Here is a 25,454-nt window from a genome sequence, read left to right as displayed (position 1 = left end):
GTGTTTAAACACAGTAGACAGAGCAGAGAGCCAAGCTAAATGACAGGGAAGACAAAACACAAACAAAGATGCACACACAAACACACGCGCACACACACATACACACAGCACCTTGTTTCAAATTAACTAAAAGCCCCGGTCCTGCTTGAGTCATGTGACAGTCTTTCCATGGTGATGCTGAATGGGAGGTTCTTACCAGAAGGTTCACTAAAGGAATCAGTAAATTGGCTTAGAAGGAAAATGTGTGTCTGTGTGTGTCAGGGGTGTGTGTGGAGGGGTGTTTGTTAGGGGGGTTGGGGGGTGTGTGAGGGTGTGTGTTTATGTTAGTGGGGGCAGTTAGTGTATTTGTGCGTACGTGCTCTGGTTAAAAACGCTGGAAATACTGCAAATCATCGATTATCAATAAGTGAAAGAGAATAGCAATGAATACAACTGACCTGGTGTGTGTGTGCATGTGTGATAGTGTGTGTGTTTGTGTGTGTGTATCTGCTTGCATGTGTAAGTGGCTGTGAGAGTACATGTGAGTCTAGTGTTTGAAAGGGCAAACCTCAGCCATAAATCACTCTATGGTATAGATTATATACCAAGAAATACTTTGCAATCACAAACTCACTCCGAGAACAATCCAAATAGAATTGCATGAAATTAGATTGAGATGTGTTTGACCCAACTGATGGCCCATAGGCTCCATTTAAACCCATATTCAATAGTATTTACACAACATATAATTTGGATTGACTGCAGGGACAAACCTCCATTCAATAAACAGTCATTTTAATATCACTGATGCACTCAGAGAAGAACTGCCACTCTCTAGTCCTCTATGCCAGAGAGAGAAAGAAAGTGGGAGAGAGATGGAAAGATGGACAGAGAGAAATAAAGAGAGACAAAGACTGATAAGTGAGGGTGCTACCAGCCCCAAATCCACAACCTCCACTCAACCAAAACGGATGCTGATCTTCTGCATGAAAGGACTTCTTTAATTTGTTCACACGATTGGCTGTGCTTCAGGTCAATAGATAATCGATAAAAAACTAGAAAGTTCAGGTAAACAAATGGAAAGGTTTGATCAATAAATGTAAATTGACCTTTAGGAGGTTGATAGGAGCAGTGTTGGACACCAGAGCCGCAGGAAGGAGATCTCCTGGTCAGGAACACATGACATTCATAGCATAGCATGCTCCCGTAAGGGGGGGGGGGGGCTTTGTGTGTGAGACTGGGTGTGTGTGCGCGAGAAGAGGTTCCACCAAGCTAACTGAGCTCCCCTGCTGTTTAATCAATATGATACAGTTTTAGGAGATCTGAGGAAAGTCAAGGAAAGACACCCTCAAACCATCTCTCTCTCTCCCTCTCTCTTTCTCTCTCTTTCTCTTGTGTCAGTTTACCCTCTTTTCTGTCTCATCACTGTCGAGCTAATTCTCAGTGCAGAGATTGACGGATGGCAGAGTTGAATGAACAGACAAAACACACACACATACATTCAGTCAGTTATATCATGCCAACTAGGCAGATCTAAAAGGACAGGTAGAGGATGAACAATTTAGCCTAACCTCTCTCTGTCTCTCTTTTTCTCTGTGTCTTTGTCACATACTGTACACACAGAGACACACATACAAACACAGACAAACACACTTGTATCATGCCAAATAGCGGATATGAGAGATGATACCTCCAGGTTTCCTTCATCGTCTCAATTTTTTGCTAACAAGAATATCTAAATGGACAATGGTCTAATGTCCTCTCTCTCTATCTTGCTCTCTCTCTCACACACACACACACACAAACAAACACACACACATGCACACACAGTGTACATTGAGATGTGTTTCCGCCATGTTGCTCCCATATTAAGCTACCCTGCTTTCTCACATTGTGGAATCCCACAAGAGGAGTATGACAAGGAGGAGTGAGGGATGATGAACTAGAAAAAACAGATAGATGGAGAGAAGGAAAGTCTAGGAGGACAAAAGCCTGGGGAGTTGGAGGGGGGGGGAGTTGTCCCCTTAGAGCAACTGAGAGAGTTTTCTATGCACTGTTAGTGTCATGGTACTTTGTCACATGTACGCACACACACTCATTCACTCACAGACACACACATGCGCGCATACTCACTTCCACTTATCTGCAGCTCAGAAACAATGACACCCTAATCCGAGCACAATACAGTACTAATCCACACAAAACAGGGATTGTGTCAGAGAACAAACGTTGAAACGAGAGGATGAGGGGGAAAGGGAGAGGGAGGGGGAGGGGGAGGGGGAGGGGGAGGGGGAGGGGGAGGGGGAGGGGGAGGGGGAGGGGGAGGGGGAGGGGGAGGGGGAAAGGGAAAGGGAAAGGGAGAGGGAGAGGGAGAGGGAGAGAGGGAGAGAGGGAGAGAGGGAGAGGGGGAGGGGGAGAGGGAGAGGGGGAGAGGGGGAGAGGGGGAGGGGGAGAGGTCACAAAGCTAACAAGTGACGGAAGCTAATCCTGATGAAAGATAGAGAAGCTGGGAGACAATGATAAAGATCCTCCGCTAATATAGAGAGATGGGGGGAGATACTGTAGAAAGAGAGATGGAAAGAGAGAAAGGGGGGGAAGAGAGAAATATGGAGAGTAAAAGAGAGGGAAGAGAGAGATGAACAATTATAAAAAAGGAAATGACAGCAATGTATCCAACCCTTTAGCCGGTTGGGTTGCTCATTCCTCTGTATTAGCATGCAAACACACTTAGAAACACACACACCAAGAGCCAGTTACTCTAAAGCTTGAAGTCTGCATCTGCGCTGTCCTTCTTTGACCCAATTAACCGCAACCAATCAAACTGCATGACCAGTGTCTGACCCTGTAACCTCAACCAATCACACTGAATGGCCAGTGTTTGAACCTGTAACAGTGACCAATCATTCTGCATGACCAGTGTTTGACCCTGTAACAGTGACCAATCATACTGCATGGTCAGTGTTTCATATAAACTCCAAACAAGCACCACTTTAGTTACTGGAGACCCACCTATAACCCTGACCCAATTCAGCATGACCAAACTATGGCTACAAAACAAGGAAACCATCTTGTATTTGATTAAATTAAACAGTTTACAGATATGGTAAAACCATGGTTCTGTGTACTGTTGCAGGTGGTATAAATATCTTGTTTGACAGAAGTAGGCAAATATTATTTTTACAAAGATAAATGTTATAATTGTGTTATAATGTGAATAATTAATCATATAAACTGCAGCAAAAAAAACATTCACAATGTTAAAACCTATGCAACTCTTTCTGATTGGATAATGTAACCAACATATCACATGCTGTTGCTCTTTAAAGAGAGAGGCCAATGACATCTGATTTATTATATAGGCTATCTATAACAGTCAACCAATCAGACTGTATGTAACCTGTCATGACCATCCAATCAGATTGTAGCCAACCTATCATAACCAACCAATCAGAAGTTTAGAACTCCTACAAGTCATTTCACAGTGGCATGAAGAAAACATGGTTGTTGGGCATTTCAAGGGTGGATGTGCGCTAGTGTGTGTGGTTGCGTGCGTCTCCCTAATTAAGCATTACCACAGCTCTGCTACCACATTCCCTGAACTCTGTCAGGAAGCACTTCAGAGACATGAGTCACTCTCTCTCCACTCTTCTGTCTTTTTCTCCCCCTCTCTCTATATATATCCATATTTCCCTCTTCCCCACTCCCCCCACTTTTTTATCTGTCCCTCTCTCCCTCCTGGTTCTCTCCCTATCCCCTTCTCTATCTCCTCACTCTCTCTTTTGTACCACCAACCCCTCTCTATTTCCACCCTGTCTCTTCTTCTCCCACTCTCTCCCAATCTTCCTCTCTCTCTCTCTATTTATCTATATATCTCTCTGTCTTTCCCTCCTCCCTCTCTCTCCTCAGTTCAGTGTTCAGGATTCAGGGAGGGTAGGTTCTGTCAGGGTGTGTTCTGACAGCTCAGGGGGCCTCAGCTGGAGAAAACAGACAAGCATGCCAGAGACACCTCACTGTTCACTCTACCTGACTGCACACACACACACAAACACACGCAAGCATACACACACACACATATATGCACAGACTTGAACACACACACGCACATGCACAAACACGCCAGCCTGTCTACCTCTGCCTGCCTGCTTGTCTGTCTGTTTGCCTGTTGTGATTTAATCGCACAACCTCACACTCTGTGTGCCCAAAACATGCTTTAAAAAGGTCACAAGGTCACACACACACACCCCTTGGGTATCTGGCTTGGAAAACCTCGAACATGCGGTCAAATGGTCACACCATAGTGAGGTCACACTACCAGGGGGACTGTTGTTGAACTGCACCAATGTGACATGGTCACACAGACACTCATACACACTGTGTAGCTAGCGTAAACTGTGACACACACACACATACACACACACACAAACAGTCAACACAGACAACACCAAAGAATCACACAGAAGGATGCCCTTTCTGGTCACGGCTCACTGCACAGAGGACTGTGCCATTCTGTTTGTTGTCTGTGTGTGTGTGTATGTGTGAGTGTTTGTGTGTGTGTGCGTTTTGTTTGTGAATAGAATATGGGAGGGTGTGTGTGTTTTCTTCTTCTTCAGAGGCCCACAGTACACCAGCCGCTGGCCTGAACTATAGATACAGACAGGACCCCGTTTCCCCCCCGCCAACAAGCAGAGGGATGGCGGAAACAAAGGAGCAAAAAAATAATACAAATAAAGTGTGGATTTGCTTGCGAAACATCGTTGCCAGGGGAATGCTGGTGGCTGGATTGGAACTGTCAAGATCTATCTTAGCTCGAGTCAGAATAAAATAAAAGGGATTTTAGAAGTACAAAAAATGAAAAATAACAGAGTTGGAGAATACAATTTGGAGTGAAATATCCATGTAATTGTGAGGCGGGGAAGAGGGTTAGGATAGGGGTAGGGGTAGGAGCTAAAGCGTGCAGTCAGCCCTGGCCTACATCTCCACATTCCATCCTCATGAAATGGAAAACTATTTATCTAACTGTATTTAACCATGCAGACTCTCCACCTTATCCTGCTTGGGAGATAATCTGAGCCTTAGGCAGAGAGGGGACAGACAAAGAGAGGTGAGAAAGAGGAGGAGGAGAGAGGGAGCAGAGAGGATGGGAGAAATGTTCTCGATCCGAAGTTCCTCCATGCCTCAGTACAACGATTAAAACAAAAATGTGCTCAGTGTACTGCAAATCAAGAAACTCAAAAACAGTAGAACTATGATGGCAATCGGAAGTCAAAACTCTTAAGAAACTTTCTGGAAACTTTGACTGTTATCGTGAAAGGCAGGAGAGGTGTAAGACAACGTGTGTGTGACTGTGTGTGTGTGTGGCGAGGTATCGAGCACGCAAGACACGGTCTTCATTAGCCTGACGGAGGGCCGCCGGAAAAACAATCAGCTGTTAATTAAGTGTCAGAAGCGTTTAACAGTGAGCCGCGTGCCGCTCCTTTCCCACACCAGACGTTAATAACCGCCACAATCTGCCAGAGCCCAAACTCTGCCTCCTTTTGCCAAAAGGTCTACTGTCTTTACGGTTGTGAATTTCTTTTTTTTCATCACATTTATTTACATTTACATTTATTCATTTAGCAGACGCTCTTATCCAGAGCGACTTACAGTAAGTACAGGGACATTCCCCCGAGGCAAGTAGGGTGAAGTGCCTTGCCCAAGGACACAACGTCAGTTGGCATGACCGGGAATCGAACTGGCAACCTTCGGATTACTAGTCCGACTCCCTCACCGCTCAGCCACCTGACTCCCTCATCACATAAATAATTTAATAAAAGTAAAAACATAAATACTCTCCATGCTGAACAAATGTTCAAGGAAGGGCCACACATGTGCTGCCAATACAAGTTCAATGCATGCCAGAAATAATTTGTATAGTTAAAGATTAAAAACAGCATGAGAGAGAGGGAGAAAGACAATTAGAGAGAGAGAGAGAGTTAGAGAGGAGAGCGATAGAGACAGAGCAAGAAAGATAGAGGGGAGAGAGACAGCAAGAAAGACAGATAGAGAGGAGAAAGACAGAGGGGAGTTTGAACACAGTGTTGTATTGTCACACTGTGTTAGGAGAACCCAACTACAGTGTGACTTCATCTGACTAGCTGACGCACACAGCCTCCAAGCCACCACACAGTGCTATCACACTGACTGAATGTGGCCAACAATTATGAAGACAGATAAGACTTGATAAAAAAAACTAAACAAGTTTGTTGGAATATATGAATGAAACGAGCATACTTGAGTAAGCGTTTAGCCGTAGTGTATTAATTGATTTAATCTCTGTAAGCACAACAAAGGACCCAGTAGGAGAACTACAACCCCCTCAAATACCTGGCCCTCACATTTATCAGGTAACCTCCTAACCTCTTCTTGTGTTTGTCAGGAGGGGCTGACCAGAGGAGACAGGGAGTGGAGGAGGATGATGTCACATCCTCATATGTACAGTGACATCCTGCAAGGACAGAGCAATATGCAGTTTTGAACCCCAGTCAATTGGAGAACCATGGGAGAGAGAGTGTCTGAATGTTCTGCAGGGGAACTCGTTGGAGTGTCAACGTCACCTTGTTGCATGATGTCACGTAGAGAATGTCAAGCAGTATGAAAGGAATGTTGGACCTAGTTAGAATCTTGGGTGGAGGCATGAAGGAACTGCTGAGGTACATATTAGTGAACTCTCTATCTCTATCTCCACCTGCCTGGCTTTCTCTGTCTCTTTCTCTCCCTCCCCACATCTTTGTGTCTTTCTTTCTGTCTCTCTCTCTCTGTCTCTCTCTCTCTTCGTCTGAGGTCTTTCTCCCTCCCTCTCCCTCTCTTTTGAGTTACTTCCACTCTCTCTCTCAATCTCTCTCACTCTTCCCCTGTCTCTCGCCCCATCTCTCTGTCTTCCCCCTACTCTCTCATAACAGGTCACCTCCTGATGCCAGACCCATATGGGGTGTGATTGAAACTAAATCCAGGCGTTGGAGCTGTATTCCGGAGAGATTCACAGGGTAAACAATCATCTACTTTTAACGTGTCTACTTACACCCCAACCCTGGATCAGGTCCAACCCCAGCACCCAGACCAGGGTGCCGGCCTCACCTCACCTCCCCTCCCCTTGCACACCACTTGGCTCAACGTACGGCCGTTCGGGAATGTTCTGGCGCTACCATGGCAACAGTTCATGTGTGATGTTCGCAATCACGGTCCCCGGTCTAATTATCCATCTAGTCGTCATGACAGCAGCATCTCTGAGACCTCAACATCTCCTGACAAATAATCTACGCTTATTGGCTGACTGGTATATGTACAGGGAACAAGACAGAAACTGATTGGCAAACGAGTATACAGGCGAAACAAACTGAAAACTGATTGGGTTTGATTTTACCCATATGGCTATGTAATATATGGTTATGGAACATGTATTTTATCTTCAATGATGGCCATCTGTTGAACCACTTCTAGTTATTCAATACCGTTCCTGGAGAGATACCCTCCTGTAGGTTTACACTCCAACCCTGCTCCTGGACAGAGATACCCTCCTGTAGCTAGCTTCATTCAGCTTGTCAAACAGCTGGGTTTTCAGTTCAAACATCCAGTACAGTAACCCTCCAACAGGGACAACAGTCACTCCAAGAATATCACACTGAAAACACTTGAGGAGTTTTGTTTGAGATTCCTCTAAAAAACATTTCCTGTAAAGAAAGCAGCTTTCTTGGCAATGTTTGAGCTTACTCTGCTTTCAAGGCCATTCAGTAAACAAAGACTTGTTGACTGCCTTGGTTACCACATGGTAACTAGTAATATGTGTTATTGACACAGACTGTTCAGAGGAAGGGATTATATTCAGTATTCAGTAAGTAGACTCTAGACATTATGTACATCTCTGCATCTCTCTGTCAAGATATTAATGTCTTTATCCCTGTGGTGCCGCTTGTTTTGAAGGCAGCTATAACATATTTCCATACTCACCCAGTCTTGGCCAGCCAGCTAGTCTGTACAGTGAGGAATTTATGTGATCATTAAGGTAATCACTGTCATGTTGATCTCTATCTTGCTTTCACAAAATAATAGAGAAGGGACGTGATGTTAATTGTGTGTATATGTGTGTGTGTGTGTGTGTGTGTGTGTGTGTGTGTGTGTGTGTGTGTGTGTGTGTGTGTGTGTGTGTGTGAGTGTGAGCGAACAAGAAAAAGAGAGGCATCAGCTATGTAGACACATACACACACACACACACCTGAATCTCCACCAGGTTCAGCAGCCTGCCTTGACATTATCACACTTCTGTACAGACACATAATATGCTTATGTGCCAGTCAGCTACATAGAAAAATTTAGTCATTTTAGCAGACGCTCTTATCCAGAGCGACTTACAGTAAGTACAGGGACATTCTCCCCGAGGCGGGTAGGGTGAAGTGCTTTGCCCAAGGACACAACGTCATTTTTGCACGGCCAGGAATCGAACTGGCAACCTTCAGATTACTAGCCCAATTCCCTAACCGCTCAGCCATCTGACTTCCCACACACGTAAGCATGCATGCATACACACACATACACACACACACACTCAAACACAGGCGGCCCACATATCAATAAGTGTGCCACATAGTCAGATATATAAACACACACATACATGCACGCATACACACACACTCTAGTACATGCCAACAGGTGTGCAAGATAGTCAGCTATACACACGTATACACACGCATACACACACACAAGCATACACACACACACATGCCCACAGGTGTGCCAGAGAGGTGCCAACACACAGCAGCTTCCCCTCAAGACACCACCCCACCCCTGCAGTGTATGCTCTAATGAGGTGAGGCTGGGAGCAGGGCCAGGGACACTCTCCTGGGGGAACTGAGGCCAATGAATGCTAAATTAGAGTGTGTGTGTGCATGTGTGTGTGTGAGTGTGGGTGTGTGCGCACATGCTGAGGGGAGGAAGGGGGGCAGAGGGTAAGGTTGTGGGTTCAAAATGGTTTCCATTAGCCTCAGCTGCCCCTATACTGTTCCTATGACACACACGCACACACACTGATACACACATGCTCACGTCACACACACACAAACAATCAGTAATAAGAATCCCAAGCTAAATAAATGTCCCATCACTTTTGCACACGCACACACAGACACACACACAAGCACACACACTTTGTCTCTCACAATATGGCAGACTCACTAGGCTAATTTGTTTATTTGTGTCCTAGCGTGTGTGCTTTATTTATGCGCTGAGTAGATTAATTCAAGCCCGGAGCCACTGGTCACATTTAATCAAATAAGTGGAGGGCCCGTTGTTCCCTCCAAGCACAGACAGCAGAACACAGAGAGCTCTCTGAGAGCTAATACAGTCTTCTGAGAGGGGATGGAGAGGGGATGGAGAGCGGAGAGGAGAGAAGGCAGAGGGGAGAGGGGGAGGGAACAGATAGGGGATAAGGAAGAAAGGGGTAAAGGTCAGGGACTGGACTGGGAGGGGACAAGTACAAGGTAGAAAAAGAGAGAGAGAGAAATGTGTAAGGGGTTATATTCCTGATAGCTGAAGAGATATAGATCCTTCCTTCGTCCTTCCTTCCTTCCTTCCTTCCTTCCACCAATACCAATTGGTGATCACACCGCAGGAGTCACAAGTTGACCTCTTACTGAGAGCACTCCTAAACGATTCTCTTTGAAAGAAAACACTAACTTAATCTCTTTATGTTGATTCAGTAGCTAGGAACCATTCCATAGCAACGAACTTCAATAACACTTGCATTGTGTTTACAGTTTTTCACAGTTGTTAACACACGTTTCTCAAAACAGTAACAGCTTTCTCAAAAATGTAGAAAAAAAAATAGAAAAAGAGAAAGAGAGAGAGAGAGAGAGAGAGAGAGGAAGATTGGGAGAGAGTGGGAGAAGAAGAGACAGAGTGCAAATAGAGAGGGGTTGGTGGTACAAAAGAGAGAGAGAGAGAGAGAGAGAGAGAGAGAGAGAGAGAGAGAGAGAGGGGGGGGGGGGGGGGAGAGGGGGAGAGGGAGAAAGAGTGGAGTCTGTACCTAGCTTTTCTGACCATTACAGGACAACAGATAATACTGACCTAACATGTAAAAACTGACCATGCAACAGAGAGAGAGAGAGGTGGAGGAGAGATTAGGAATTGGAGAAAGGAATGGGAGAAAGGAAGAGTGGGAGGGAGAGTGAAGAGAGAGAGGGGGTAAGTGAGGAGGAAGAGAGAGAGTAAGAAAAGGGTAAGAAGAAGGGGGAGAAGGGAAGGAGAGAGGAAGAGAGGGAGAGAGGGAGAAGAGAAGGAGTGAGAAGAAACAGTGCGAGAAAGGGGAGAGAGAGAGGGAAGGGAGAGATAAAGATGAAAGCCCTCTTTTGTCTTGTCATGGCTACTTCAAGGATCTCAGCAATTGGTACAATTTCAACTCTCTCCGTTCCCTTCTCTTTCTCTGTCTCTCTCTCTCTGTATTTCTCTCTGAATCTGTCTGTCTGTCTCTCTCTGTCTCTCTCTCTCATTCTCTCTCTGGCTCTGTCTCCTTAGATGTTGTTTGATATAGGATAAATACGAACACCAGTAGAAAACATTTGAAAATGGAACAGAAAAAGAACAATGAACAAAGCAAGCGCAGCAAGGGCTTGTCCCATGGGGACAGGGGAGAAGAGGTGCAAGGGGATGGAGTCTGTCCGTTGGGTTTGCAAATTTGATGTAGCAGAAAAAGAACAATACTGTATGCTACCACTGCTACATTGCAATGGGACACAGTGGGTAACAGCTGGCAAAGCACAGTTTTGGGGAACCAATAGGCCTACTCTTAAAATAAAAATGTGCTTTCATGCTGTGGAACCTTTTGTAAAAGCAAATAATAATTCTCTGTACAATCATAACTGCTCATGCTAGAACCCTTTTTTGCTCCTATTTTTTGCAAAATAAGCCCTATATGAAATCTGTTTGACTGGAAAGGTTGTGTATAGGTAATTATAAATAAAAAAAAAGGTTCAGTGTGGGTTTTAGAGCACCCTGGTGGCTGACCGGTCAAGTGTGAATATCAAGTAGGCTGAAGCCTTACCGCAAATATGGCCCAAACCATTTCCTACATATCCTACTCCTCCACGTTTCCTGTCACTCTTCACTCTCTATCCCAATAAATTGTGAAATGCCCTAAAATATCTTTACCCAAAAATTATAATGTGGCTTTTTTTATGTACAGGGCTTTGATTAGGAAGGGCAGCAAGGACAGCAGACATATGATGTTTACAGTGTTTACAGTAATGAAGTATTCCAGTTCAGGCTAGAGAGACCACAGAAAGATTATGGTGAATAAAGGGTTAAAAGACCCATTCCCAATCTATCTCATAACTCTCAGGAGAATAGATGGTATACAGCACTTTTAATATAGCATTGTCTGACACTCGGCCCACACACACACGCTCATACACACACACTCACACACACACAGACACACAGGACACAACAAGAGAGCGCAGCGGGGAATTGATTCTTGCCGTCGACGTTGGCCCAGCTAGTCAGCAGGGGGTGATTAAGGTGGGTAAACACAGGCTATGGAGTTCAGCCCTCAATAGAGACATCAGCAGCACTGCTGTACAAGAACACACAAGCGCTGATACACACACCCACCCAGCACACATCACCCTAGCTGCTGAACAGAAATGGGAGTAAATACCTGTCAATACCAGGGGCTGAAGGTGGAGTGACCTTGGGAAAGGTTTGTCACCGATGGTAGGGATGACAGGAGAACTACACATGAGGTACCCAATTCTAAACGCGGTAAAATCCAAACACAATGTACAATACACTAAACACAATATTGGTTTTTTAAATCTTGCCTTGCTCCAAATATTGAAATGTTCCAGAGCTATGACTTGCGTCTGATTGGAAATCACTCAAACTCATACATTGGTTATTACAATGTTGGCTTCATGGAAGCTCCATGATTCCCCTATTTTACACAGCCAGGGACGGTGTGGGAACTGAGTGTCTGTTTCAGGCCAATGTGGATGCATTGTGACATTGAGGGCCCTATTTTAACGATCTGAAACGCAAGTATCAAACGCGAAACGCAAGTAACTTTGTGGGCGGGACTACGGCGCTGTTGCTATTATACCGGTGGGATAACTGACTCTTGCGTGCGACGCAAATCTAAAATCGGTTGGTCTGAAGTAGCTACACTACTCATAGGTGTGGTTTGGGCGTAACGTGCAATAAACCAATCAGAACGTCGTCTCACATTCCCTTTAAGAGCAGGTGCACTTGTACCATGGCAGATTTCTATTATAGTGGCGGATTTGCCAGGCGCACGCCATGAGCGGTTCACAGCCGAGGAGACCGACGTTCTCGTCAGGGCCGTAAAAGATAGAGAAGTGACATTGTATGGGGATGGGAAAACTTAGCTTCGAAAAGAAATGAGAAATTAAGAAATTAGCTTCGGTTAAACAGAAGCTAAGCAGGTGTAAATTACATTTACATGTATTCATTTAGCAGACGCTTTTATCCAAAGCGACTTCCAAGAGAGCTTTACAAAAAGTGCATAGGTCAATGATCATACACAACGAGATTGCGGGAAGCCAAAACATGAGCATACATTGTGATAAGCAACCAAATGCCAATGGGAAGAAATTGCCACAATTTTTGCAAATCAAGTTCACATACATACAGATTTCTCAAGAAAATATTTTAATCATTGACATGAAAGAACTGTAACACAGGCACAGCCATACAATAAATCAAAACGATGTAACGCAACTTCGCAGGAAGAAGACCCTGGCCTCGCAAACAGTGCGCACTGGCCAAGCATGCGCCCTTAAAATAGCATCTGAATAACGCGCCACAGACTTTAGACTACGTTTTTCCTGGTCTGTGGCGGAATTGTTTTCCAAAACTGCAAAATAGCACCAGGGAACGTTTGCGCTTGAACACGCCTCTTTTTTTCGTTGAACCGCCCCAGGAGCGCAAATTCATTCCCTTATTTACCGACGTGCGTCTGTGGACGTAAAAGTCCGCTGTGCGTCGGGTGCAAAATAGGAATGATACATGCGTCGGTGTACAAAGTCAATTGCGCTGGGTGCAAGATAGGGCCCTGAATGTTCTCCGGGCAAGGTTGTGCATGGAGAAAAACAATGAAGGGCATGATGTGGGACCCCCACCAAAAAATTGAGGTATTTTGAAAAGTACAGAATAGCAGTCTGGGTTAAATGAAGAGACAGAGAGTCCCTGAAAGGTTTACCGCCCAGGCAGATTTGCTTGAGTTTGCTCGTCCCCGACTGCAAGACAATTCGATTTTATGGCAGGGAGATTAACTTGTTAATATCTGACTCCAACTTTGAAAAGTGCATATATATATACACCTGTAACATCGAGCGCTAAATGGTCAATGGCATATATCTCCAACGTAGGTGAGAATTGTTTATATGCTTCATCAGGGCACTAATCTCAATGTATCATATTCACTAATCAGCTATTCATCTCAATGGCTATGGAGTTAATCCACAGTTACAGTATGCAAACCCCAGAGGCTATGGTATAGCTTCGTAGCATGGAGATCCCTACGGAAAGTTACTCAGAGGCCTTAAGTTGAACCTAATTCAAAAGCATATGTCTATGAACAGTTAAAAACGGTATCAATCCAACTATCTCAAAGTATTCATAGCCTTAGTGTGAGAGATACACGTACTGGTTCTCCTCAGTACTGGTTCACCTCAAGTCTACTCAGTGGCGGCAGCAGGCCATATGTGACACCTTTGCAAGACAAGGGGATATGTTAACACATTTGAGTCTGCTGTATGCACAAACTGTGTAAAACTGGTGAAACCGTACAAGACTGAAAACAATATTAACGAGTGAAGCTAACAGATGGAGCAGACTGCCTACTTGGGGTGTACGGCTTCTGTGTAACGGTACACATTGCCGATTAGATGTCCCACGTTTGGATGGTACTAGCAGAACCCATAATAGACATTCTCTGGTACTAGCCAAGTGTTTATTTCTAATTGATTTCAAGGGTCTCAAAGTGGCTTTGGTCTGTCGTCTCCCCAACGTAACGTCATGCAAAGCATTGTGGGGGAAAGAAGAATCATTGCAAAAAAGTAGCTACTTTTTCGTATTCTATTCCGTTTTGGGACACCCAACAACATCAAATACAATGGATAACAGTTTAAATGTTTATTACCAACAAGAAAATAGCGCAATTTCGTTGGAAAAATAAACCTGCAATATGGCCTTTAAGCATTAGCAAGGAGAGCAGCTCCACAGGATGGTTGGGACTTGCTAGCAGCAGAGAGGAAGAGGTTGACCGGGAAAGCATACATTATAATGTATATTTTCCACCATTCTGTGCATGTCTGTGTATGTGTGTGTGTGTAAAAGAGAGATAGAGAAAGTGTGTGTATGGTGATTTGAATGTTAATTGATAAAGCTGGTTACATTTCTTCTAAAGCTTCACCATGAGGCCTCACATTATGTTCTGGGCAGAAGGATATGAGCATCTCCAGCTGCAGAGATATGAGGCACAGCTAATTTAGAATCATTATCCTACTGTCCATTTCCTCTTTACAGCACAACAAGCAGGAGAAGGGTCTCTGTGCGCATGTGAAGGGTACTTCAACATGTGTGTGTGTGTGTGCGTGTGTATGCGACACCAGGCTGCAGTGAAAAAAATGTTTGTGAAAAGGTCTCAAACCAATAAAGCAAGGTACAGTATATTAGCATGCATTACATACATCCTACATTCCTCGCTCAACACTGCAGAACGTCAACATACAGCATTTCCTTGTGAGCGCAGTTCTCCCCTGTCACGTGACATGGGCCACTGCAACCTGGCCTCTGCACTCCCTTGTGACAGGGCTGTGACAGGGCAGGTAATTACAGTGACACCATGCTTCCCCTCAGTGCTATACAGGCCTGATAACACGGAACCTCTGATCTCCTTGGTACCCAAGGGTAGCAATACCATGTTCTTTTCATGGTGGTATTGGTGCTGGCAAGGGCTCGATATCACCTCACAATAATTAAAGCATGTCATTAGTGAGAGGGAACCAGCATCAGGTTTAGCCCTCTCACCCAGACTGGTTTTGCATAGGTTTATACCTAGGGCCTTCTCCGGAAATTGAGAACGGCTAGGATACACCCTGAACTACAGTAAGAACCCTTGTTTGGTTACCTCAGATACCATAAGAAAAACAGTTATCTGACGTTAGCAAAGTCAAAACGCTATAATGTTCCATTGTGTGGTGACATTGTTAACGTTTTTAACGAATCAACAATTGTGCAGAAATTCCTTATTAACAAATAGAATCCAATAGTATCTGATCTGCATGCAAGCATTGTTCCATGGCAGAGTTGAAGGTATTGCAGACTTTTTGGTCAGTACACAATACACCAGCTGTGGAATGTTCTGGGCAACACCTGTCAGATGACCTTCGAACTTAATAGCCAAGACTGATCAATACTGTCCAAGGGCAAAAACACACAAATCTGTCGCTTCAACTAGAGATCCAAAGCTGGAACGCTAGGTGCAAACATCTCTCTTCTGAGGTAAGGACAGAAGCACATTCTTTTCCTGTTGTCCGTGCGTTAAGGAACATTGTCTGAATTCCGCAAGTAGGCTTCTGGAAGCGGCATTCCCACCTAGAAACATTCCAGGCCTCTCCGATCACGCTAATTAGCTTAATTTGTCCCCGGCTCATTTTCACCCCCTTCCGAGCGTCATTAATATCATCTCTTTAAGGGTCATAAAGCACTCTCCATCAAATGAAATATGACAGACAAAAAAAAGGAAAACCCCAGGCAGCGAAGTCAGGCAATCAGACAGCCAGGCAACCAGCCAGTCAGCCAGTCAACCAGACAGCTAATCAATCAGTTAGGCCATGAGGCCAGCCAGGAGGATAGGCACACCACAGAGCAAGAGCTGGATTTCCTGGCTCGGAGTCAAGCCATAGTCATATTAACAATTAGCCTAAAATTATAACGCATAAGTTACATGCTCTGGTATTATGTCAAGAGTTTGTTTAGGTGAAGTGAACTGTTCAGAGAAATGTAGTGTAGACATCCCATAGCATAGCACAGCCGTGCAAATGGACTAGTGAACTGCAGTGCGTAGGCCTTACCTTCGTAGACGGCTTTGAAGCCCTGTCCGCTGACGGCATAGTCAGACAGCAGCCACAGTGTGAGTCTGGGTCCTGTACTCACTATGGGAGAAGGAAGCTGGAACCCGGTCAACCTACACACAGAAACACAGAAGGGACACTTAAGAACACTGATTGATGAAAATTATAAGATTGCGGTATCTTTTACCATGTCTCTGTGACCTTGTAACCATCAATTGAAATGTATTACAGGTACACATGGCAAAAATAATGTCAGAATAATCACTCAGATCATCATCCCACAATGTTGAGTGGCCTCCTGCCATGAACCATTCCTGTAAATTTACTACAAGCAGCATTTAGCCTACTACTATACCAGGTCATTTTACCAGCAACAAGCTCTGTTCCATCAACAAGTTCAGCCTTCTATCTGATCACATCCAAACGCTCGCCTAGGACAGCCGCAGAACAGAGAGAGACTGTAACTTATATCGCACCATACACACATGATGTACCAACACAACGGCCTCCCATTTGGGAATTGAGTGATGAAATATTTAAAGGGGAGCTGGAAAACCTTTTACCAGACGCCAAGGGCTGCAGCTCTCTGATGACAGGGCTGAAACGTGTTGGGACTGAACGGATGAGCTTGTGTGACCTATGACAAGCCCCCGAGGTGTCACCCTGTGTGGCTCCTACACAGTGTGATGTCTGATCGCTGCGGGCATTGCTGACGGTAATACCGCTTTCTGCTTTTATTTCTTTTAGCACCGCACATGCCCAAGCGTGCCGATATGATGCATGTAAAGGTGTACGCGCACCCACGCAAAGACTACTTATGACACTCAGTAGCCTACTATGTGTGTTTGTTGTGTTTGTGTGTAACTGTGTGAAGCATGTGTGTTAGAGGCGTGGCAACACAACGGACCAAACTATTTTCTGACTTTACTGAAAAAGATTGATTTTCTGATATTCAATGGAAACATTACATGTTAACCAGTGTAATGACGTAAAACTGTCATTACATGGAATACACAATAGGTGTGTTCGACTTCATGCATCACCAGCGGCACCGATCAGCGGCTGACTTTAAGCAATGCATGACAGTTCAAATTTTTGGCCAACTTGAAACGTCGCCGACGCCAAGTCACTGTGGTGTGGCAAAGCAGGAAATGTCCAACTTGACAGCTCCGTATATATATGTTTAGATGTGTTTGTTTATCATCAACATTTTTATTTCTGTCGATTGACAGGTGGGATGAACCAATGGGAGACACAGAAAAGAGGACACAAACGGGCAAAGATACATGTGTGGCCATCAAAGTGTGAATGGTTGGGAAAAGAATGGAAAGAATGAAGAAAGGAATTTCAATAAAATGGAAGGAAGGGATGAACAAATGCCAGAGATGCTGTCTCCATGAGGTCAACAGCTGTTTAGGAAGGTCTATATAGAAAGGTATAGGGGACAAAGGAATGGAGACATAGGTGAAGGAATTAATTTGCCAGAAGAAACAGTGAGAGAAACAAAGAGATGGGAAAAATAAGAAAAAAGAGAGCGAGAGATAAAGAAAGGGGAGAGAGCAGTATTGAGAGAATGTGAGTGTGTGACTAGGGTCAGACCAGGGGTCTATTAAAAGTGCTTTCCAGCTGAGTGACCCCAGCATTATCCCAATGAAAAACCTCTGCTTCCAATTATCCTACTACCACTCTAGGGAAGGAGTGAATCACAGAGGGAGAGGAGGAGTGAGGGTGGAAGGGAGAGAGAGGAGGGAAAGAAGATGCAGGGGGAGAGAGACTGTAATGAGGAAGATGGGTGTTTGAATGCAGCAACAGAAGTGGGTGGAGATAAAAAGTGGTCTGGAGTGATTAATGATGCACACACATACACACACATGCTACAATACTCATGAGAGGAAAGAGAGCATAGTGCCAGTTTTGGAAAACCATTCATTGCATTCTGCATCTTCACAATGTGTCACAAATGTATGCGTTTGTGTACAGTATATTAATGCTGTACATCAGAGTCAGTTAGTCAGTCAGTCATATTTATTTATAAAGCACATTTAAAAATAACATAATAATAAAAACACACATTACCGTAAGACACAAAACACAATCACAGACAATGCACAAACATTTTCCCTCTGCCTCTACTTATGGCCAAATGCGACAATAAATAAATTAGTTTTAAGAAGATATCCATCACATGTTGATGCAGAACCAGAGAGTGCAAATGTACGTGCCCCCATGTGTGGGTCATTGGTCATTGTAAACACACAGGAAGAGTAAACAAGAAGTCTTGTCCTCTTATCTCATTCCCTAGGCAGGGAGGCATGTGTGTGTGTTTGCACGTGTGTGTGGAGGGTGTAGAGTGTGTGCTGAGGTAGCAGAACTTCTCCAGGAAGGAAGAAAGGAAGGAGGAAAGGAGGGAAAGCAGATTAAAGAAAAAGAGATGCAGCAGCAAGATTTTGACAGATGAGTAGAGAGGAGACATTAACCAATACATTATGAGAGAGTTGGGGTTGGCATGGGTCAATGTGTGAGTGTGTGCGGTGTGTTCTGGATAGGAATGTTTGCATACTACTGTATGAGTGTGTGTGTGTTTCTGTATTTGTATGTGTGTTTCTGTAAATGTGTTTGTGTGTGTATGTATTTCAATATTTATGTGTGTCTGTGTTTCTGTATCTGTGTGCGTGTGCCTATTTATGTTTCTGTGTGTGTATGCGTGTGTGTGTTTTGTAGGTAACCCTGTAGAATGCTATATGGCTGTATCAGTCTATAACTTGGCTGTGCCCAAGGCCATGGTGTGGCGTGTAGGTACTAACTCTACTCTGACTGGCTATCCCACCCAGACCTGATTGGCTAACACCAGCAATGAGAGCTCTGCTGAACTACAGAACACCCTCCATATATCCTCCCTGGAGCACTTCCAGTATTCCCCCACCTCTCTCTCTATGTCTCTCTCTCTCTCACACACTTTCTCTGTCTTATCCTCTCTATCTTTGTTACAAGACAGTTACTTAAGAATGTATTTCATTATCTATGATTTGTATTTATTACAATTCTGAAAACCTCAATATTTCTTTCGATTTAATTGTAAAGATTATCACAGACCAATATATTAGTGTATTAGTTGTTGCTCCCCTGCCTCTCTCTGGGCAGGGAGCCAAACCCACCCACCCTCTTGATTCCCCACCCCTGTGACCCCCCCACCCACTATCATGGGGAGCACAGCAGCCCACAGATATAAAATGGCTGCTATTCAAAAGGCAGGTTGTGGAAGTTGGTTCTGGTAGTTCTGGTCTGGTAGTATTCAAGGTGTTAATAGGATTCCACTACTACTCAGTAAAAGCCTATTTATTCTGAGCTTCACAGAGGAAGGAGAGCTATCAGAGAAACGGAGACAGTGAGTTCATGATCAGCCTGGTGTTTCCTGTGCAATAGAGGGAGGGAGTGGGAGAGAGACAGGCAATGGTGTGAGGGAGAAAAAAACCTTTGGCATATATAAATAAGGTGAGAGAGAGAGAGGGAGAGTAGACAGAGAGTGATCGAAGCAAGAGGAAAGGAGGTAAAAAGTGACAGTGAACTATGAGGAGAGATGGTTGAGCAAGATTAGATTCACTAAAGACACAAAACAAGAAGAAAAAAAGAAAGGGAAAATGAATGGAAGTAAATGAACCTCAGTAAAAGGAAACATAGACGAAAATAAAACTAAAAATTAGAAGAGAAGGCTGAAAAAATAACTAAAACGCTAAAAGAAAGATGCACAATTGAAGTAAAGGCAAAATGTTTTGGTTTTGCGTCAGAAACAAAGATGGTTAATTAAAAACAGTGTAGCTTACGGGGTGGTTTATCTATGACAGCGTTGCTTACAGGCTGGTTTATATGAGACAATGTAGCTTACAGGCTGGTTTATCAAAGAAACGGTGTAGCTTACATGCTTGTGTATTTGGGCCCTGAGAAACAATTGTGTTGACATCCTGGAAGGATTTAACTTTCATTTGTTGAGTGAAGCAGCCAAACTCATCACAGGACTACACTCATCTCTCTAATAATGACAGGAATCTCAGTGTGTGTGAGTGTGTGTGTACAAATTAGAATGGGTTTAGTTTTCCATGATCAACTCAAGAACCGGGCACTCTGAAAAGTTCATATTCTGCATGTGTCCTCTTTATAACCCAACGGAGTGCAGTGCCGGGATTTTGCGAGTTTGGATAAGCATTTCGACATCAAATAATGAAAACTGATGAAAAAATAATTTGCCACAGCTTGGCTTGCTCTCGTCACGTCACAGCCCTTTCCCTCTGATTGGTCCTCTGGTCTGCAGTGAATTTCCTACAAATATTTTGACTCACGAACTGGAGTTAATATTTTGCAGGTGCCCTTTTTATAATCCAAGAGTGCAGTAAGCTACCACCATTGAACTAATGCAATTAACACAGGGTCGGATTAACAGATTCTGGGCCCCTGGGCACAAAGGCATCATGGGCCCCTCCCACCCCTGCCAAAGCAGCAAAAACTACAAACATTTTCTCAATGTTTATTGCAACCAACATTTGATAGCATTAAGGTGTAAGTGTCTACGTGCTAACTGGCAATAAACATTGAGAAAGTGTATGAAGATAATGTTTATAGTTTTTGCTGATTTGGCTAGGGCACCACTGGGAGACATATTTTAAACTAAAGTTTAGGTTGTTTTCTTCAAAATAAGGTATGTTTAGTCAATGTCAAAACATACACATTTTGAGAAAAATCAAGTTGAAGTCATGTAGATGAAAATCCCAGAGGAATACATTGGAATCTGAACATTCTATTGAGAAAAAAGTTGGTTTTTCCCTTGTAACTTTTCAGCATGTCGGCACCACATGGACACTTCCTGAAAAGCTATATTAGGTCAGAGCCATATAAAAAGAGTAAATATAAGTAAATAAAGCAAGTAAATTTATCTTCCACTTGCCCTACAAAAAAATCCACTTAAGAGGCATCTTTATTTATTATTAGGCCTACATGCTATTATGCTCTCTGCTTGTATGTAGGCCTATAATTTAATTACATTTATGGATTGTGTGCTGTTCATTTTTCATTGGCTGCTGTAGCCTACTGATCAATCAATATTATTTTGCAACGGACATACTTTTACATATATAACTAGCTGTGGTTGAGTTAATAGGAGGAGGGGTGAGAGGGGCCCATGATGCCTTGGTGCCCAGGGGCCCAGAATTTGTTAATCCGGCCTTGATGGGCACTATGCACTATCTGTATGTTGGTCAGACAAATAGTTAAACAGTAGTGCCCCGTTTACACGAAGGAAAAACGCATATATTTTTATGCGGTTTGGCCTTTCATTTACACGAAAACTGAAAGGTTTTATCACGGAATTTCTAAAAACTCTGGCCAAAGTGTAGATTTCTGAAAACTAAGTTTTTGTGTTTGCGTGTGCACTAGGCATAGAGTTAATATAACTAGAGGAAGCAACTTTTGTCTTCCAAGATGGCATCCCCATTCATTTCTATGAAAAGTGCTCAGTGGCGCAGTGAGGTAAGCGAGAGCGCGAAACTGGACCGCGCCATCTTTTCACTTCCGACTCTTCCGGTCTAGCTTTAAAGGTGACATGACATGAAAACTTCACTTTAGGAGGTTATTTATAATATGAGTTCCCCTAGCCTGCATTTGGTCCCCCAGTGGCTAGAATTTTCGATTGGTGTAAACCAAGCCCTGGGTGTTCTTCTCCGCCTTTGAGAAAATGAAGGCTCAATTGGTCTGTTTGAAAATCTCCTCTTTGTGACGTCACAAGGAGGAAGGTTACCTCCCCTCTCTGCTTTGCCCCCCCAGAGAATCTGGCCCGCCCATAAGAAACTGAGCTACGACCGTGCAAGTGTGCAAGTGTTTTTATCCTCGAGAGACATCACGGCTTGCAAACGAACGAAGCATTACATTTGCTCAGTTTGGATGTACAAAGGAAAACAAAAATCTTTTTACAGTTACTTCATCGGAGCCTCTGAAGACCCAGTGTCTTAATTGTATTTTCTCTGGAAATGCGCCAACACATGTAGGCGAAATGCGCCCACACACGTAGGCGCATTTGTTTTGTATGTCTGCGCCAAACACTTCAGCCACGATTGTTTCTTCAATTTGAGCTAATACAAAACTGGCCTTGCTGAAAATTGAATTCTGGATCAGTACTCACTCTCCTTCATCCCGCTACTAACCTCGGATAAGTAAGTTAACTAACATTTTGTAGCTTTACTGTATATGGTTACCTAGCTTGCTACCCTTAGAATGTGGCTGTAACATTAGCTCTGCAGCTAACAGCTGAGTTACTGTTGCTAATGGAAAGATAGATAGCATCAAGTATGTGTGTGAATACACATGCTGTAACGTGAGTGTTGTACACTTCTTTGTTATTTGGATAACCGTTCTGCTATTGGTGTTATGGCCCGCGCGATATCCACCTTTCCCCTCATTGAAATGACTGAGTGTGTACCTCTGCAAACCAGGGTTATCAGATGAGAATGGGCAAATTCGAGGCATCTTACAGCAACAGGGCTACAGCCATTGCGATACATCCATTGTAAACATTAGCGCATGGTGCCGCCCCTCCGCTCCTCATTAGCATTTAAAGCTACAGACACCAAAACAGCACGTTCTGAGGAAAGTTCCTTGTGGGACTGCTAGTAGTGGCTTTAATTCTGCACCAAGGCTGAATTTCGGGAAAGAAACTTCTGATACAGTATTAGGGGACCACTAAGGCCTATATAAAAGCATCCAAAAACAGCATGTCATGTCACCTTTAAACAGTGGATCTTTTTTTCCCTAGCTCCGAGACCTCGTGCACGCTTGCAACTAGCTGTACACTATACTTTGCGACAGCCAGTGGCGAGCATAGATTTATATGGTTGCGAGCGTGTGAGCTAAGGCATTGCAGTGGCAGAATGGGGTACAAGTCCGATAAGAATCAGAGACATGATGCAAACTTTACGTAAATGTATGCTGTCATTGTATAGTATTCCTTTCACTTGGTTGTTAGAAATAGGCTAAAGGGCTAAATATCGGGCTATTCTAGATGGAACTCATCACATATGTTGCTTTTTTTCTTGTGATTTGAGTATGATTTCCAACGCATTGTATCGGATTAAATAAACTGTTAACATGAACACTTAGCTCCGTCGTTGTTCTCGGCAGACAAAGAAAGCTCAATAGTTATTTTGGTAACAGAAATCTTCCATAATGCAGACTTACCATAGCTTACTGTCAACTGTATTTTCAAACGAAATGCCACGAAATTCACACAGACTTAAATTTACATATCAGTGTAGAAATGTGGCCTGTGTTTTATATGTTCTACAAAACCAAACGCCTATAATGGATATAACGTGATTTAACAAGACTTGGAAATTATGTAATAAATAAAAGCTTGAGAAGTGTGTCTAAAATATACTTTATTTAACATTTGCCTTTGAAAGGGACATATTAACAGAACTAGGCCTATATACAAGACGTTTCCAACAGATATAAGTGGGGGTGAAACATAGTCACTGAGGACCTTCATAGTCCCACAAAAGCAGTCTGGCTTGATGACACAATTTAAAAAAAGAATAATGGGTGTGTTTAACAAAAGCTTCTGAAGGCAAGACTAATCATATTTATATCATTTCTTATTGTGGTTATCAGTTAAAGTATTAATCTTCGTCTTTGCTCCAGATAGACATGTCAACAATCTATGCTCACGCTTAACATAATCAAATCTGTTTTAAAATAATGGGAATAAACTATATTAACAACATTTCATGTATGTGTGACAACCATTTGCTAAACTTGCTACAACAGGGCAGGCAACTCAACCCATTTCTCCCTGTGCTCATTCAATATGGCTCATTCAGCTCCAGGTAAATTGGCTATCGGCCAATGTGAACTTTTGTGCTAGTGCCCTGTTAGTATCCGCGAGCACATTTGCAGGCAACTTTTATTGACGTAAGCAAATAAATGGGGTGCTAGTTTACCCATTTCGGATTGGTTTCAAATTTAGCAAAAATCAGGAAAAAAAAAATTATGAAAAAGCTAGTAGTGTGAGCCAGGTTAGAGAATCAAACAAAAATTATTGGGGGAGATCCCCCAATCCATCCGGGGGCCGTTGCTTCAAGCCGAGGGGCGAGGGGTGGGGGCTTGGCACTAGGTCAAACGGAGTTTTAGGATCTCAAACGTCACAGTATGCGACTAAAAATGCATCACATCATGTGAGCGTCCTATGTTTACAGTTAGTTCAGCTTACTGATCATGGATGCTGTCAGAGAATGTCTAATAAACAGGCTCTGATGCTATTAAGGTAGTGCTCATTTATGCCTTAATGCAAACCCTTTTGGCCTGTTTGTATTTACAAACACAACTGATTTTTTATATCGAGGAGCAGAGGCGAAGATTTTGAGAATTCTGATAGGTTTGCATGGCTTTATCCTTCTCGTTATACTGCCACCTACAGGTTTGGCATAGTTATGATGGTGCTCGGGGGCGCATTTATGCGTGTTATGTAAGCAGAAACATTTTTGAAAACGATCTTGTGTGTCCGACGTTATTTTTGAAAACGGAGGGGCAGAAATATTCGTTTCTGTAAAACCCGGCTATGTGCAAATGTGGACAAACTAAAAACGCTCTAGTAGCCTAAAGGTTGAATATGACCCACACAATGGGATGGAGGCAGAAAAGGGGAAGAGAAGGAAGATGGAGTGAAATAAAAAGTGGGTAGGAGAGAGACAGAGAGTAGCCTACCATATTTTTCGAAAATAAAACCGCGGTTTATAACCCGATTTCAAATTTTTCTTGTGGTGGTGCGGTTTATATTTCGAAGCGGCTTATAAAACCTGAGGGAGTCAGGTGGCTGAGCGGTTAGGGAGTCGGGCTAGTAATCTGAAGGTTACTGGTTCAATTCCAGGCTCTGCCAAATGACGTTGTGTCCTTGGGCAAGGCACTTCACCCTACTTGCCTCGGGGAGATTGTCCCTGTACTTACTGTAAGTCGCTCTGGATAAGACCGTCTGCTAAATGACTAAATGTAAATGTATAAAACGTTTTTATAACAAAACAACAATAGAAACGCTTTTTTCATGAATGCTATTTAACCCGTTAAGGAGTAGGCTAGTGTCGCACATATGTAATCGTTCGAATGCGGGTCTCACAGTGCAACGTTGCATATGGTGTCCATTGTGATTACCCTAACCTGTGCTTTCAGCGTTGCTTCCTTTGTCGATTTGTTTGTTCAGTTTATGCGTAGCCGGTGAAGCCACCTCCCTGAAATTAGTTTTTGCAGGTTGGGATGTTTGCTAGCATGGTAGGCCTAGTAGCATTGCTACGAGTATTATGCTAGATAACTTTGCCCGGAAGC

The 25,454-nt window shown here is 43.5% G+C and overlaps 1 protein-coding gene across 1 annotated transcript in view; it reads right to left on the bottom strand.

The window, feature by feature from the left end:
- Window positions 1-25,454, bottom strand: part of csmd2 (CUB and Sushi multiple domains 2) — a 204,016-nt gene that overhangs the window by 148,669 nt on the left and 29,893 nt on the right. The window contains exon 3 of the mRNA XM_067256225.1: window positions 16,101-16,213. Within this exon, the coding sequence (XP_067112326.1) occupies window positions 16,101-16,213 (113 nt within the window). The remainder of the gene's footprint in view (window positions 1-16,100; window positions 16,214-25,454) is intronic.

This window comes from Osmerus mordax, chromosome 18 (genome assembly GCF_038355195.1).
Source record: "Osmerus mordax isolate fOsmMor3 chromosome 18, fOsmMor3.pri, whole genome shotgun sequence".
Taxonomy (NCBI): Eukaryota; Metazoa; Chordata; class Actinopteri; order Osmeriformes; family Osmeridae; genus Osmerus; species Osmerus mordax.
The sequence above is the reverse complement of the archived record's forward strand: the minus strand, read 5'-3'. Positions and strand labels throughout refer to the sequence as shown.